The sequence below is a fragment of the Tursiops truncatus genome, chromosome 9, assembly GCF_011762595.2.
Source record: "Tursiops truncatus isolate mTurTru1 chromosome 9, mTurTru1.mat.Y, whole genome shotgun sequence".
NCBI classification, from domain to species: Eukaryota; Metazoa; Chordata; class Mammalia; order Artiodactyla; family Delphinidae; genus Tursiops; species Tursiops truncatus.
This window is the reverse complement of record NC_047042.1, coordinates 91,027,188-91,043,403: the sequence shown is the minus strand read 5'-3', so window position 1 is coordinate 91,043,403 and position 16,216 is coordinate 91,027,188. Positions and strand designations below refer to the sequence as shown.

Genomic DNA, 16,216 nt, shown 5'->3' with positions numbered 1-16,216 from the left:
ACTCTTCTATGCTTTTCTGGAGGAGGCTAATGGAAGCATTAAACTGACAGAAAATGCAAATTAGGGCAACTTTCACAATTAAGTAACGTGTATTAGCAATAAAAAATGGCACCACGCCATAAGTATCTAACATTCTGTGCTTTTAAAAACCTTCCATAACCACTTTTGTTTATAAAGCTAAAGTGAAACACCAGATTACCTAAGTATCTAAGTTTCTCTCATAGAAGGTGGAGACCTTCCAGAAGTGGGATATCCCACTCTTGATATCATTTGGAAGCACACAGGAGAAGCTGTCAACATGCAGTAGGCAATCAGTTCGGGATAATGCCCCATAATCAAAAATAGTTTCCATGGCCTCCACATTTCATTCCTAGGGGAAGATATGAACGGGCACCTTGCTCTTCCTGTGGTGGGTATTACATTTTTCTTTTGACGACGTGTTTCATTTTGGTGAGTACATCTGTCCCCCATTCTCTACAACACCCAGAGTGATCTTTTGAAATATAAATCAGACCATACCACTCCCCTCCAACAGCTTCCCACTCAACAGAAGTACAAGCCCAAGCCCTTACTGTAGCCCACAAGGTCCTCCATCACATGGTTTGGAGTTGATCTGTGATCTCCTCACCTCCCCATCCTTCCCTGCTGTCTAGCCATGCAGGCCTGCAGGTCGTCAGGCTCTCTCCTATCTCAGCGTCTTCACATCTACCATCCCCCATCTTGCCTGGGCTCTTCGCTCTTCTCTCCAAACGGCTGGCTCCTGCTCATTCAATTCTCAGCTCTAATGCTGCCTCGTCAAAGAGGCCTTCTCCATCTCCCTGATCCACGTTAGTAGCAATCACACTTTAGCATATTACTGTTTTATTTTATTTTTATAGCGCTTAAAGTATTTTTAAGTACTTGTGTTTTGCTTATCTTCCTGCCTAGAATATACGCCCCATGAGAGGAGGGATCTTGATTCACCCCATTTCCCCAGCACCTAGAAGAGTGCCTGGCACACATTAAACACTTAGTAAACATTTGCTTAGTGAATTATTTTGGGAATTATAAAGTGGCAAAGACAGGATTCACAGAAAATCAATAAGCTGAAGGGCAAGAAAGAACAGGAAAGCCTTGAGTGGCAAGTTAATAAAAAGCAGGTAGAGATAATAATGTGAACCCAGAAAGACTTTAACTTTTGCTAACCTCAGGACCTGTCATGTTCACATCTGCAAACAGCTAAAGATGTCTTTCAGAAAGGAGTGGAATAGTTTATAGGCATAGATAGGAAACCCGTTTTTAGTGTTGGCCAGCTAGAAGGATAGGATCTAGAGGCCACAAGGTAGCTGATAAGACTTCAGTGAGATGCTATGTTAAAAAAAAGAACCTTAGGTTGACCAGAAGTTAGAAATAACCTTATTCAATTACTGATCTTTTCCTCAGTCAAACCAATAAGAAAGACAAAAAGGATCCGATATGAAGGCAGAAACACTAAGGTCTCCAAATCAGAAAGCCATTCGGAGAGGAAGAAAACCAGGGAGGAAGTAGTTATATTTTAGAAACACAAATTTTGCCACATAGTTTCCTTGCCAACAAACCAATTGGTAAACAACAAACCAAGTTGTTCTTCAGGGATAAATGATCAAATATAGGAAGGTTTCCAGGAAAAAAAAAGAACTGATAGATTCTGGAGATGACAAAAGACAGAGGGAGATTTAACTTTAAATTCAAAGAAAACAAAGCAAGTGGAAAAACAGCAATTTTTAACTACAGGAAAAAAGTCCAAAATTTATAATTGAAACCACAGTTAATGACACTTAGCTCAACAGAGACAATATTTTACATAGTCACAGATTTAACCAAAAGTTGTAATTTTAGTCTTTGAAGAAAATGGGAAAGGTAAAAGTGAGCTAAAAGCCTTATTTATCACAATGAGAAGCTGAAAGATAATACTAAAATAAATAGTCTTCCATTCATTCTTATTTTTTGAAAACACAATTTTTAAAAAACACAAGAGAAAAAGCTAAGAGAGTTAAAAGTAGTTGACACTAGGAAGGAGGATCTGGGGCACGGAACTGCCATTTCGGTTATAATCCTCTCACATATTCCTGTAATCAAATTAAAGATTGATTTCAAAAACAGTCAACATTTTAATAAAGATAATAAAACAGGAATGTGGACTAACTCCTAGACCTTAGTTATAACTCAAATTTTAACATACAATCCCTAATCGGTTTTTTTTAATTTCTGATAAAAGCAAAATCATATAGATAAAACATCTATTTATCCTAGATTTCAGTTAATGAAGTATCAATTAATTGAATTTTGTTCTATATTAGAATTCTAGAATTCATTCATTCCTAAGCCTACTTTAGTAAAGGCAGAGTGATGATTTGGGTTTTAAGTGTATATTGAATACCAACACTTAGCTTGTACTGAGTAGCAGAGACCCTCTACAGACACCAAGGGAAACGTATTTCATTAGATGTTCCTATTCCACATAAATAAGAGGCAGTACAAAGTTAGAGCACTTTCTTAGACAACAGAATTTCAGACATCAATAAAAGTCATATTTTCAAAGAATAACTGAGAAGCTAAGAAATAACATCATAAATGTTATATTTTTTTAAAGCTTCTTATGAAACAGAATATTATGTAAAATCCACTTTCTTGAAGAGTCTAAAAGAGTTATCAGGAAAGTATCAACACTGGTGGGATGATGGGTGGCTTTTCTTTTCTTTTTTTCTGAATTTTACCTACTGCGAACATGGATTATGTTTCAGGGGAAGGGAAAAAAGTTAAAGAAACCAAATCAGTAAAGTGAAGACAAATCTGAGAAAAGCCTCAGAATACAAAGAAGTGGCAGATAGATGGAAACAATAACAGAGAAGATGATATGAAAGGCAGAGAGATGGAATATATGAGTGCTAAAGAGTTCTCAAAAAACCTAGGCCAATGGATCAGAAAACATAATAGAACAAAATATTCTTGAGCTGAAAAAATGGGCAGGTCTGAGATTGAAAGATGTTACCATTTTTCTAGGTACACAATTAATGAAAACTAGATAAACCTAGCCATTATCTGGGAACACTTGATTTTCAAGAAACAAGAGAAAATGTGATTAGCATTTAGGCAGAGAAAACACATTACTTATAAGGGAACAAAAAGTCAGAATTGCCTCATACTTTTTTATAACCTTAATTAGTAAGTAAGGGTCAGCGGAGCAGTATTTACAAAACTTGGAGTTAGTGACCCAAGAGTCTTTATCAACTCAAGTGTGGTAGCACAGAAATTATCAGGTATGCAAGAGCTAAAGTAAAACAGCTTTCACATTAGCCTTCTTGAAAAGATTCCTTGAATTAGGTACTCCTGCTAAATGAGAGATAAATTTAAATTAAAAACTCACAAATGGGAAAAGTGTGGTATAAATGGATTACCGATACTAACTTGACAGAGAATTATATATGAATAACTGTAAAATTTGTGCAAAATAAAAATTTTATTCGAAAAGACAAATGGTTAGAGGAAAAAAATAATATGAATGTCTAAATTTTATTAAATAAAAAATTATGGGGCTTCCCTGGTGGCGCAGGGGTTGAGAGTCCGCCTGCCGATGCAGGGGACACGGGTTCATGCCCCGGTCCGGGAAGATCCCACATGCCACGGAGCGGCTGGGCCCGTGAGCCATGGCCGCTGAGCCTGCGCGTCCGGAGCCTGTGCTCCGCAACGGGAGAGGCCCGCGTACCACCAAAAAATATATATATATATGAAAGTTGGCAGGAGAAAGGGGACTAGGATGGGGAAAAGAAGAGACATGTGAAGGTATGTTAAAATCATAAATGACTATTTTGTTCTGGACTTTAATAAGGTACAGTTTTAAATATGCATTTTAGTTGTGTTTTTAAAAAATTCTGAAAGTAAGCATGTAATAAAAAAAAATCCACATCCCAACAAAAATTTCATTCCCAGGTGTCTCCATCACTGTGATGTCAACATCCATAAGTTAAAAGTCATCATAAACAACTGATGATATTATAATAAAGTCATTAACTTGACTCACGAGAGAAATGACACCATCTTCCACTTTATCAGGTGAATGTATCTAACATACATACCTGCACACTGGCTGTTGCCACTGACGACCCTGAGGCAGAGGACGGTCTATGTGGAGTAGACAACGGTTTAGTAGCACCCTGTGTTCCACTTCCTGTTCCCCCAGATAGACTAGTCCTATTAGCTCCGCTTGAGTTAAGGTTGCTACCTCTGCAGGCCGGTACATTCACTGCAATTCCACTCAAGCTATTCTTGCCGACAGTTCCAGTGGATGATGAGTTTGTTAGCTTTGGAGGGGCCTGAAGATTTTTTGTAGATGGAAGGCCTGAAGTGCGATTAGAGGGCAATAAATTCAAGGTGGGAGACTGTCTGCTGATGTTTATTCCACTGGGCTGTTTATGGACTGGGTTGTTACTGCTAGAGTGGCTACTCTGGGCCACTAGTGCATTTGGACTGGAAGAACTTGGGGATACAGTAGGTTTGGGAGTTGGGTTGGATTTAGAAATAAGTTTAGTTGATACTGAAGGCTTAGCTGATTGAGAGGGCTTGGGTGAGGCAGAAGGCTTAGGTGAGGGCAAGGGTTTAGGAGACGTGGCAGGTTTCGGAGATGCGGCAAGTTTTGGGGATGCAGCCATTGAGAAGGGAGATTTGAAACCCTGCGTGGAGATTTGTGACACCATTGCCTTGGCTAAATAGTTACTGGAGGTAGTGGTGCTAGGTACTGTCCTAGAAACCAGGGAGTGGGACCCTTGAGAACCATTTCCAGGTGTGGGAGTAGATAAGGGAAGGCGGTACATAAGTGGCTTATCTGAAGACTTAATAAGTGGGGATGAACAGGAAAGTTGGGGATTATTACTTAATTTCACCACTGGATTGGTCTGTGATTTACTAATAGTTGCTTGTAATGGAGACACATAGTTCTGTTGGACAGCTGAATGCTGGTGCACCTTTGTTACTTGTGTTAACGAAGAAGCATCTTGGGCCTCTGATGTTCCCAGAGCGTGAGAGGAGGCAGCAACTTGGGCTTGGGAAGAAGAGGAGACATGGGTCTGCGAAGAGGAAGAAGCATGAATCTGGCTTGACCTCTGTAGTCCTTGTTGAAGTAGCCTGGCTGGCAAAGGTTCTAAGGAAACTTTAGGGTTCTGAATTGAAGAACCAGCAATAAGGCCTGAAGAGATGCCAGTATGAGCTAAATCCTGGGGTTTCTTTGGTACTGGCCCTGTGTGGCCAGCAATAAGACTTGATGAATGTGTGGTCTGAGTAGAATCTAGTTTTTTGGGAGTAGCCAGTGGCAGTTTACTCATGATACTTGCTAATTTTTCCTCTCTCAGTCCTGGACGAGGTTTTGCAGTTGGCATACTTATCCTTGAGCCAGATGGAGGGCCCTTGTTCCCGTTGTTGATAACAGCTAAAGCTTCAGAAACAAGATCCAGTGCAGGTGGATGAAAAGAAAGTTCTTCATCTAGTGAGTCATCAAGGCAGATCGTCTCCTGGGCCGGTGTAGAGCTAGAACTGGTGGAGGCCACAGCAGATGTGCTAGAGCTCGTTGAAGGGCCACCAACTGAAGCCACCAAGGATGCAGGAGTTTTCTGGTCCTTTTTTGGACTACACTCCTAGCATAAACAGCATTATGTTGGAAAAACAAAAACGATTAATCAAAAATTACAAAGTATTAGATTTTAAAGGACAAAGGAATTCTCATAATTAAAATTCTACTAGAAATCTTATTTAGAGACTGTAAAAACCAAAATAATTTTCCAGAGGGTAGAGCTCCTAACTGAACTGTCCTCAAAAGCCAAAGTAACTGATGTATTGCACACAGCTGCCACATCTTAGTAAGCCATTCTAAGAAGGCTTAAAACCAAGCCAAAGGAACATTCATATACTAGGTCTACTACTAATGAAACCTCCTCTCCCCTCACCCACCTCTATCAGATCTTCAGATACTATTCCGAATCCATTTGTTCAGAGACTATTCTCTTTTTATCCTCCTTATACCTAGGAGAACTTCTGCCTTTATCTTTTTTATTTGTATTTTTTAAATCTTTTGGCCGCACCGTGCAGCATGCAGGATCTTAGTTCCTCGACCAGGGATTGATCCCGAGCCCCCTGCAGTGGAAGTGCAGAGTCTTAACCGCTGGACCGCCAGGGAAATAGAATCTTAAGGTAGAATCTTAAGATTCCACCCAGGGACTTCCCTGGTGGCACAGTGGTTAGGAATCCGCTTGCCAATGCAGGGGACATGCGTTTGAGCCCTGGGCTGGAAGGATCCCACATGCCAGGGAGCAACTAAGTCCGTGAGCCACAACTCCTGAGCCTGCGCTCTAGAGCCCACGAGCCACAACTACTGAGCCCATGTGCCACGACTACTGAAGCCCGCAAGCCTACAGCCCATGCTCTGCAACAAGAGAAGCCACTGCAATGAGAAGCCTGTGCTTCGCCACGCAGAGTAGCCCCCACTCGCCGCCAACTAGAGAAAGCCCGTGCACAGCAAAAAAGACCCAACGCAGCCAAAAATTAAAAAAATAATAATAAAAATAAATTAATTATATATAAAAAAGATTCTACCCATCTCGTATAGTATGGTTTGCTACGATACTGGCCCTCACTCTCTGCTTCCTTGCATTTCGGCCTCTTTGTATGCCTGTCCTACAGCTACCCATAGGCAGCGCATAGAGAAACTGGTACATCAAACTGGCAGAAGATTCAATTCAAGCACACTTAAATTACCTTTTCTATTCATTTTGGTAGAAGTCATTTGTAATTTAGTCCACACATATTCACTATGAGCAAGGCACTATGCTAAGAAAGCAAGAGCATTAGGAATTAAAACTTGGAATACCTAAGAGAGAATATTTTCTGTTTTATCAAAAAAATTAACTTTCTTAAAATTCAAGGAAGAGATATGAGAATTAGGGCACAGTTTAAAATATTCAAAGAGCAAAAGAATTTAAAAAGTATCTTTCTCGGGCTTCCCTGGTGGCACAGTGGTTGAGGGTCCGCCTGCCGACGCAGGGGACGCGGGTTCGGGCCCCAGTCCGCGAGGATCCCGCATGCCGCAGAGCGGCTGGGCCCGTGAGCCATGGCCGCTGAGCCTGCGTGTCCGGAGCCTGTGCTCCGCAATGGGAGAGGCCACAACAGTGAGAGGCCCGCATACCGCAAAAAAAAAAAAAAAGTATCCTTCTCTTAAGAAAAATATAAAGTACATGACTCATTTTATATTTATGATTAAGAAGAAATAGAACTACATAAAAATCTTTTCCAAGTTTCTTCAATTAGTTTCCTAAAAACAGACAAATCCAAATAAACCCAAACCCTTATATTATACATTAATTTACACCATGACAGCACTTCCTCTAACTACAGTAGGGAAAGCATGGAGAGAAAGGGTATTTACCACCTACTTTCTAAGGCATTAGAGTAAATAAGAATAATAAATTCTTATTTCTGTTAAGAATGCCACTACACTCTTTCTTAGCAATTTCTCTAAACTTCTATTCTAAAAAGTCGTGATTGAAAACCTCAATACCTTTTAGAAGTCTGTAGCGTAACTACATTAAGATCAAAATTGTCTGCTAAGATGAACAGCTAATGCAGATGAGACATGACTGCACTGACATGCCAACCAATCACATGATTAGTGAAAGCTGCATTACTATAAAAAGTACAGAAACTGAGAGTGTATCAAAATAACATTGGGAGTGTTACCAGTATAAAACTGCCATTTTAAGTAACTTTCTTTTAATTTTTCTTTAATATTTTTTTCTTTACAAAAATAACAGTAAATCCAGCCAAGAGAGTACTGTGTAGATTTATATTGGTAAATTGTTCAGGATATATATTTGAGCCGAAAAAGCAGATTATTCCATTTATATAAAATCTTAATTCAATCTGGATAAATGAATGACTGGATGGGCAGATGGATAGATGGTTAGATGGATGGATGAATGGGTGGAAGGACAGAAGGAAGGGAGGCAGGGACAGACAGCCAGAAGAAGGGAGGGCAGATGTGTACCACAAAGTTAGGAGCTTTTTATTCTGTGTGAGCAGAAATTTCTGGATACTTTTACTTTCCTCCTTCTTACTTTTCTGTATTGTTTGCATTTTCTCCTGCAAGCATTTCCTTATATTACCTTTATAACTGAAATAGGTATTTAAAGGTCAGCAGGGCAGGAAAAAACCGTATCTGCAATACAGTTTTTCCATTTGGGGAAAAGGAAAGGGTAATTTAATCACAAAGAAAGGAACAAAACATAATTCCCCTGTACCATCCCAGCACACCCATTATTAGAATTCTGGTAAATTAATCATATGTTTAAATAGATGTATCAAAATTTAACCAACCCTTTATGGTGGGTATTAGGAGTTTAAAAATAAAGTCAAATGTCAAAACAAAGCATGAAGTCAACAGATTTAATGAAATACTGGCTCCATATTATTTGGATTAGAAGACAATGCAGGTTAACTAAGAAAAAGAAGACTATTTAATCTGTGTTCAAAGAGCCTCTAATACAATAAATTAAGAAGACCATGGAGTAGCAAATGTTGACCTTCTGGCCCTAACCTCACAAGCAAAGAAACTCTATTCAAAGAGATGAAGGCTATGGGAAACGTCTAAAACCTACAAGTTGTGGGCTTTCATTATAATTTTAATTTCAAATGATTATAGTTTTCACTTCTAGAGGTTATGCTTGGTTCAACTCTGCTTTGTCTACTTTGATCGGATATTTTTTGTCCCCCCTTCTACTTTTTTAAATATTAAAAAACTTAAGTTACTTTATGTTCTAAATCTAATAAATCCATCACTTGCCCTTCTTAGGGATCTAATTGTGTTGGCTGTTTCCACTGACTCACTCACAGTAACTTATTTCCTCACGTATTCTGTATTTTCAGATTGTAAACTCATGTTTGACACAGTATATATGTGATAAGCCTTTGAGGCCTGGGATGAAGGCACATTATTAAAGAGTGAATGTGATTTGCCAGTGCCCTGGGTTAATACTAATCTAACAACTTTAAGTTATTTTCGTAGCTTGAGGTTTTCCCAGTTCATGCAGGTTGTGCAAATTAAACTCCTAATCCAGAGAAAAATTTCAGGGAGGATTTCTTCTCCTAATCCAGAACCCAGGCCAAGATACACAAATTTCTTAGTCTTTCTGCTGGTGAATGGATTTCTTTTCCAGTTCTTTCTTTTACTAAAAATGTTATCCTTTGAGAGTCCCAGGTTTACGGAGCGTTTCATTCCAATTCCCAACCTATTTAAGTCTAAGAAAATCTTATCTGCTGTGCTCTGAGAAGGTGATAGGAATCAGCAAAGGTACCTAAAGGCAACTAAAGTTTCAGTGACAGATTAACACTCTGGCAGCTTCTTCTTTGTTTTGAGCCTTAGGAATTTCTCTTACATATTTATATTTGCAACCTCAGCGATGCTTCTGAGAGATATTTGTCATATTTTATTCAACACTTCTAAGTAGTAATAAGCCTTACAATTTAACTAATGTATATAAATTTCCCACTGCCACAAAGTCATCTCTTCTCCCAAATACAATGGTTTTAGGATTTTTACAATGTTTGAAAACACCCATCTTAAGAGTATGGTACCTAAAATACACGTGAAATACCATATAACCTTTTCATCATAAGGATGTATTTCAACAGTCACCAATTATCACTAGTTAAAGATTTGGTTCATTACTTACCTTCACTTTGGGTTTAGGTGCAGGAATCACCTTTTTCTTTGCCCTAAGAGAAAAGATTAAAAAGGAGTCCATTTCAGGAGCAGTTAAGTCACTCATTAGGAAATGGTAACATATAATCTTGTAATTATATGGGTAAATAATTTCTTCTATTTGGGAAGTTCTCTGAAGGAACTATATATAAGTTATATAAGTGCTCAGTTTATATGTGAATATACAGCAACATGTTCCCCAATTTCAATTAACTAGAATAAAGGCCAACCCATTAGTAAAATGTGAAATGTGGATGATAGTTTTTTAAAAATTTAAATGTAAATACTCCAAAAAAGAAACGTTAAATAACTCAAAACAGGCTAACAAAGCTGCCTAAGGAGACTTACTTCAAAGAATTGGTAAGAATTTGTAATTATTTATAGAATAAGAGCTTCAAGGAACGTTAAACTCAAATTAAACCATGCTAAGAAGTTGTAAATGAGATACTGTTTAAAAAACAAAACAAAAAATCCTCAAGTTTTTAAAGAAAATTATTTTTAACATAATAATTTAGATAAAAAATTTCAAAATGACAGAAAAAAGGCAATAAAAATACCATGGATCCTTGGAACCTTTGGGAACCAGTGTGGTTCCCAAATGTTTGAAGATTAAAAAAGGGTTGAAAAGCTAAAATACCTCACATGTCAGAATATTTCGACTTCACTAAGTTAAAATGCCATCAATTAAATTAACAAGTATCTTGATTAAAATCTACAACTTCGTTAAGGCAACAGTAATATTCATGACTTTCAGGCCCATATTATCACACAGATTCCGACTTTCTGATACAAAATGAAACATAAAGCCATAATAATGAGGCTACTAAAAAAGAAAAAATAACTGAGGTAAAGGATCTATGTAAACACTTGCTTTAGAATTAAAGGAATGAATTATTTATACTTGAATTGTAACGTGATTTTAGAACTACAGGGAAATTAAAGGCCTGAAATATTATTGACACAAATACATATAAAGGCATAAAAAATACACATACCCCCCCCCCGGGATATCTAAACCACCTGCAACAAAGTAAACCTATAATGTATGAAACCAAACTACTCCAAATTTATACCCAAAACAACAAAACTAGCAAGATCTGAAAACCACACCAACTCAATACATCTCTGATGGTATACTAACAAAGTGTCCTTCCTAAAAGCTGTAAAAAATTCCACCTACAGGGGGCTTCCCTGGTGGCGCAGTGGTTGAGAGTCCGCCTGCCGATGCAGGGGACACGGGTTCATGCCCCGGTCCGGGAAGATCCCACATGCCGCGGAGCAGCTAGGCCCGTGAGCCATGGCCGCTGAGCCTGCGCGTCCGGAGCCTGTGCTCCGCAACAGGAGAGGCCCACGTATCGCAAAAAAAAAAAAAATTCCACCTACTATAACTGTATACAAGGAGAGGGGGAATTTTGTAACATTACCCAGATGTTAACCAGATCTCTTAGTGGAATACTGAACTACAGTGCTCGGTAAATTCTCAGTGACTTGCTAATTTTATATTTTATTAACCCTTAATACTACACTTCTAGGCAATAGAGAAGTAGCCTTAAGTTGTAGGTAAAAATAAAATCCTTGTCAAATTAACCAGTATTCACCCAAAAATGTAACCACAGAAAAAACTTGCCTTTTCACTAGAGACCTTAAGTTGTAGTTAAAAATAAAATCCTTGTCAAATTAACCAGTATTCACCCAAAAATGTAACCACAGAAAAAACTTGCCTTTTCACTAGAGACCCTTGCCTTTTCACTAATTAATTCTACATTAATTCTTTAGTAATTATCAATACATCACTAATGAAAGATTCAGTTTTGGACAGAGGGAAGGACATGAAGAGTATGTTAATTTTGTAGAATAAAACACTGCAAGGCAAGGCTAGGTAGGATATATACAGAACTGTCTTGGAAAGCATGAGGATAACAGATTACCTTTGTAGATGGTCATTAAGAGGGAAAGAAAAAAGTATACAAAACAACTGGAGGGCAGATCCTCCAGGAACAAAGGAAACCACCAGAGCCTTCCTGTTTACATGGCTTCTCACTACCAGATCTCAGGTCAATATGTTACATTATGGATTCAAGTTTTTAGAGGCTAGCCTGAGAAGTTCTTTAATAGATAAATGTGTCCTGAGGTCTACAGAGTCAACAGTTTAAACGATTTTTAAAAACAAAAAAGCAGTGGTAAGACAGAGATTGTATAAATGTATGTTTAAGTTCTATTTTACCTAGCATTTAATAAATGATATTTTTGTTTACTAAATATCATAATGTGAATAAATATAAATGAAGCAATCTGGAGTCTGCATTTACTCACGGAGCAGAAGTAAGATGATTATGTACACTCCGACTTTCCTTAAAAAGCATTCTGGAAAAATTAAAAGGACACAATTATTTTTCCACAGCAGATAATAACATGATAATCACTTTGTCATTTTAATCATTTAATATTCAATAGGCTACTATTTGCTTTTTTACCAAATAAAGACTTATAATGGTACAGTAAATTCAATAACCTATTTTATGGGAAGTGTTATATTACCTCTTTATTTAAATCTTTTAACAGATTTCTGTTGATTTAAGATGAATACTTCAGGATGACAGGTTGAGACAGCCAAGTCTATTAATTTTAACATTCTTTACTTAACTCTTTAAACTGGGCTACACTTAGTTTTAGAGATACCACTCTACATTGACTATTTTCAATAGCACTAAGGCTGTGCCTCTTTTTCTACACTCTAAATCTTGTACTCAGTTACTTATCTTCATGATACCCATATAAAGTTCCCCTTCCAAAGTTCAAAACTTTCTTCCCCCCTCCCCTTTTCTCTTATTAGGAAATTCACGTGCAAAAAAGAAAAAGTGGTCGGTTAAAAAAAAAAAAAAAAATCACCTTTATGTGTATCTCTATGTCCATGTGACTAACTGTTTTCTCTTTTAAGTGAGTGAAGCTTTCAAAGCAGACATCATCTGAGATGACTGTAAAGAATGTTAAACACACTAGGTTCTTAGGAAAATGAATGTCATATGTGTGTGTATATGTCTTTAATAACAGCAATAAAAAAGTAAAATAAAATCTAGGATGTCATATTTCTTACCTTGCCTGCATCCAGCCCTTAGGCCACAATGGTTTCACCTCTGTCTCCATAAAGGATTTAAGATAATCCTCAGCAGACTGGCTTTTATTTGGCTCTAACTCATAGCATCCCAATTTGATCTCAACAAGGTTACATAACAAAGTTCTAAACAGATTAAAAATATATATTTATATATAAATCTGACTGCAAAATTGTAGAAAATTAAGCTTGAAACAGATTTTTTAAAAGCACACAAATCTGACAGCAATAATAAAGACTATTATCTGAAGAATTCAGAAGATGACATGAAGATAGATAATTTCTAACATATATCATTCGGTGTACTATAGCCAAATTTCCAATATGAGATAATTTCCTTTGATACCTTTAATCCAGGCACCAAAGATTAAAAGGGATAGTCCTACAACTAAACCCTCCACTTGGAGTACAGAAATACTGGTAAGAAAGATGACTGGTTATATAAATATATTTAGTACTTCACCTCTGAAACCAGTATGACTTACTCAATAATAAGATTAACTTATAAAAAGTACTATAGGTAAATAAAAGTGATAGAACTCTAAGGATATTAGAACCAAATTAATTTTCTCTTGAATAAATTTTTCCTACACACTAACTTTTGGTTGCTTCTATCTAGTTTTCCATTTACTATCGATTCTTTTTATGAGAAACCTTACTTCTGCATCAGCTATTTGGTTAAAAGTGAAGGTTTTGGTTAAATCTTACCTAATGGTGTCATCCCAGTGGAATTTCTTCCTTGGTCCTATGACACGTTTCCCTGGTTTCTCATCATCATCTTCCTCAGATCCATTTTTTTCTCGTTCTTCATCTGTTTGAAACCTAAAAATGAAAACTATTTTATGAAGCAAAGTTTCAACCCAACACTGCCTATAATATGCTCCTTAGATACTTGTTGAATTGCTTAATTGAATGTTAACTCAAAAGACAGGGTAAATGAGGAGTCTACCTTTCCACATAATACTTTGAAGTTGAAGTGCATTATAAAGCGCTCTGGTAAATAAGGCCTTCAAACTCTAATATAAAGGCATGAACACTTATCTTTTGTATCCAACTTCAACCAGTCAAGTAGGTCAACATGTGAAATGTCTGACCAGTGTCAGCTCTAGCTTTGATCACATCCATACACTAAATCAAAAGACCTTTTGCCTTTCACACCAAAGCAGTTGAGTGGGAAGTGACTTGCCATTTAGAAAATATATTCAATTATACCACTTCAGTGGTTTATGTGGATTTCTACTTGGTGATGAAGTCCACTTAAGACCAATCTCTAACAGCTACAAGTATTTCTCAAATGCAAAAGCCAGTCCAAATAGAAGAGGTACATACTTGGCACACTTAGCTTGATTACGAGCCTGGCAGTCCTCCTGGTATTTAAATAGCTGTTCAGGCATGACATTGCTAACAGCCAGTTTCAGTTTTTGCAGAGGTTCTCTTAAACGATCATCCTGAGGAAAAAAAAACACTGAAAGTTTTTTCAAACATATTTACAAAACTTATTTTGCAAGCAGATCCTCAGAAGATGAAATTTGGGTTTTAGATATTGATCACACATTTGAAATGTTAGCATATTCAAATATGGACATTACTTCTAAAATGCTGACTTTTCATAATGCACACTGTATATAATAAAATTAGGATAACCCTACTTCCCAGAAAGCCAAGCAGAGTCCCAGTTTTTGCCTGTTGCCTCAGCATAATTATTAATAGTGCTCAATTACACTCTTAAAAATACTCCAGTAAATTATATGGACACTTTAACTGTAATAAAATGATTAAATAGAGAACAAAATCTACACTGTGCAGACTACTACCAGTTAATCCCCATTATGATGGGGAACTAGTACCACAAGAAGAGATCCTGCTTTGGAGGACCGGAATGCACAATTTGGTTTGGTGACTACCAACAGAACGTTGGCATCCTGTTTTCTTGTTTATTGTTAGTAACTGTGACTTAAGTTGTAAGCAAAAATGCAAGGTCAAGGCCAAAGTGAAAGAGGACAATGGGAGACTCTTATTCATGTCGGTTCAGGGCAAAAAGAAAAGTAGGTTTGTATCTGACAGCTTTAATCAATCAATTTATTTATTTCATCTTGCAAGTAACAAAATATATATGTAGCTATTTAGAACATACTCTTATTACTGTCATAGGTGCAGAAATATTAGACTTTGCTTTTCTTACTGACACAACTGTGTTTAAAATGTGATTTTTGGTAAGGAGAAGATTTTTAGGAATGCAATTATCATGTTATGGCAGGTGTGTTTTACAAATTAAAACATTTTATTAATAACATTAATTTTATTAATAAAAACAAAATACAAATATTACTAACAAGCATTTTACTTATTTCATGCATACCAATTAATAAATATTATTGCACATATGACAGTGTCTGCTATAAAATCCCATTTAAAAAAACGGAAGATCCAGTATCATGGTTTCTGGGTGATCTCATCTTAAGAATTACATAGCTGAGACTATCTGCCTGGGAACAATCCAAATATACATCAACAGTAAAATGAATAACTGAGATATACTCATACAATGGAATACTGTACACACAGCAGTAAAAATGGAGTTCCCCTGCATGTAAAGACAGATAAATCTGAGATGCATAATGGTGAGTGTAAAAAAGCAAGCTGCGTAAGAAAACAGACACTATTGCTCCATTTATACGAAGCTCAAAAACATGTCAAACCAAACAATATAATGTTTAGGGATACAAAGGTACATGATTATACCATATAAAGAAAAGCAAGGGTTAGATAAATGTCTTTCTTCCATAGTCAACATTCCATAGTCAATGTCCAGGCATAGGCACAAAATCTGAGACCTCAAATAAATTTCATTTGTTCATTAACCTGCTTTGAATTGAGAAAGAACTACAGTTTCTCAATTCAAAAGAACTATTTTATTAGTAGAAGTATAGCACCTTTAACAAAGAATTCTATGCCTGTCAGATCACACCCACTGCGGTGACCCAGAGCACCACACTCAGTCCCCTATCTGTACCATGCTGTGCTTTGCGACTCTAACCCCCCGACCAGAAAAGTTCAGACTGACTCAAAATAATACCACCAGAGTTTTCACCCCAAGAATATGGATTGGGATGAGAAATCTACAGTCAATCTCTGTGTGTAGCTTTTCTGTAATATAAAACCTTGGAAATAAAGAAAACTTATCTGCAGATGCACATAAAAGGATAAAAGTGAGATAGGGCAAGAGAGGTAAAGAGAAACAGAGTTAATTCAGATTATCAGTTCCCATTCCTTCCTGGTTGCATTCTTGCCCTTAATTCCAGGAAATACCTTTATTCATAGAAAAAAAGTGTTCTTTTTTTATC

At 37.0% G+C, this 16,216-nt stretch overlaps 1 protein-coding gene across 6 annotated transcripts in view; it reads right to left on the bottom strand.

Annotated features, from left to right (window-relative positions):
- Nucleotides 1–16,216, bottom strand: part of UBN2 (ubinuclein 2) — an 89,636-nt gene that overhangs the window by 29,321 nt on the left and 44,099 nt on the right. For 5 of the 6 annotated variants that reach the window (XR_004528189.2, XM_033863341.2, XM_019947890.3 and 2 more), the window contains exons 9-14: nucleotides 14,202–14,320; nucleotides 13,581–13,694; nucleotides 12,855–12,998; nucleotides 12,074–12,124; nucleotides 9,732–9,774; nucleotides 4,095–5,645 (exon numbers count right to left, since the gene is read on the bottom strand). Coding sequence is in view for 5 of the 6 variants with exons in the window: in XM_033863341.2 (XP_033719232.1) it covers nucleotides 4,095–5,645; nucleotides 9,732–9,774; nucleotides 12,074–12,124; nucleotides 12,855–12,998; nucleotides 13,581–13,694; nucleotides 14,202–14,320 (2,022 nt within the window). In the remaining variant the exon portion in view is untranslated. The remainder of the gene's footprint in view (nucleotides 1–4,094; nucleotides 5,646–9,731; nucleotides 9,775–12,073; nucleotides 12,125–12,854; nucleotides 12,999–13,580; nucleotides 13,695–14,201; nucleotides 14,321–16,216) is intronic. The other variant, XM_019947946.3, reaches the window with a different exon arrangement.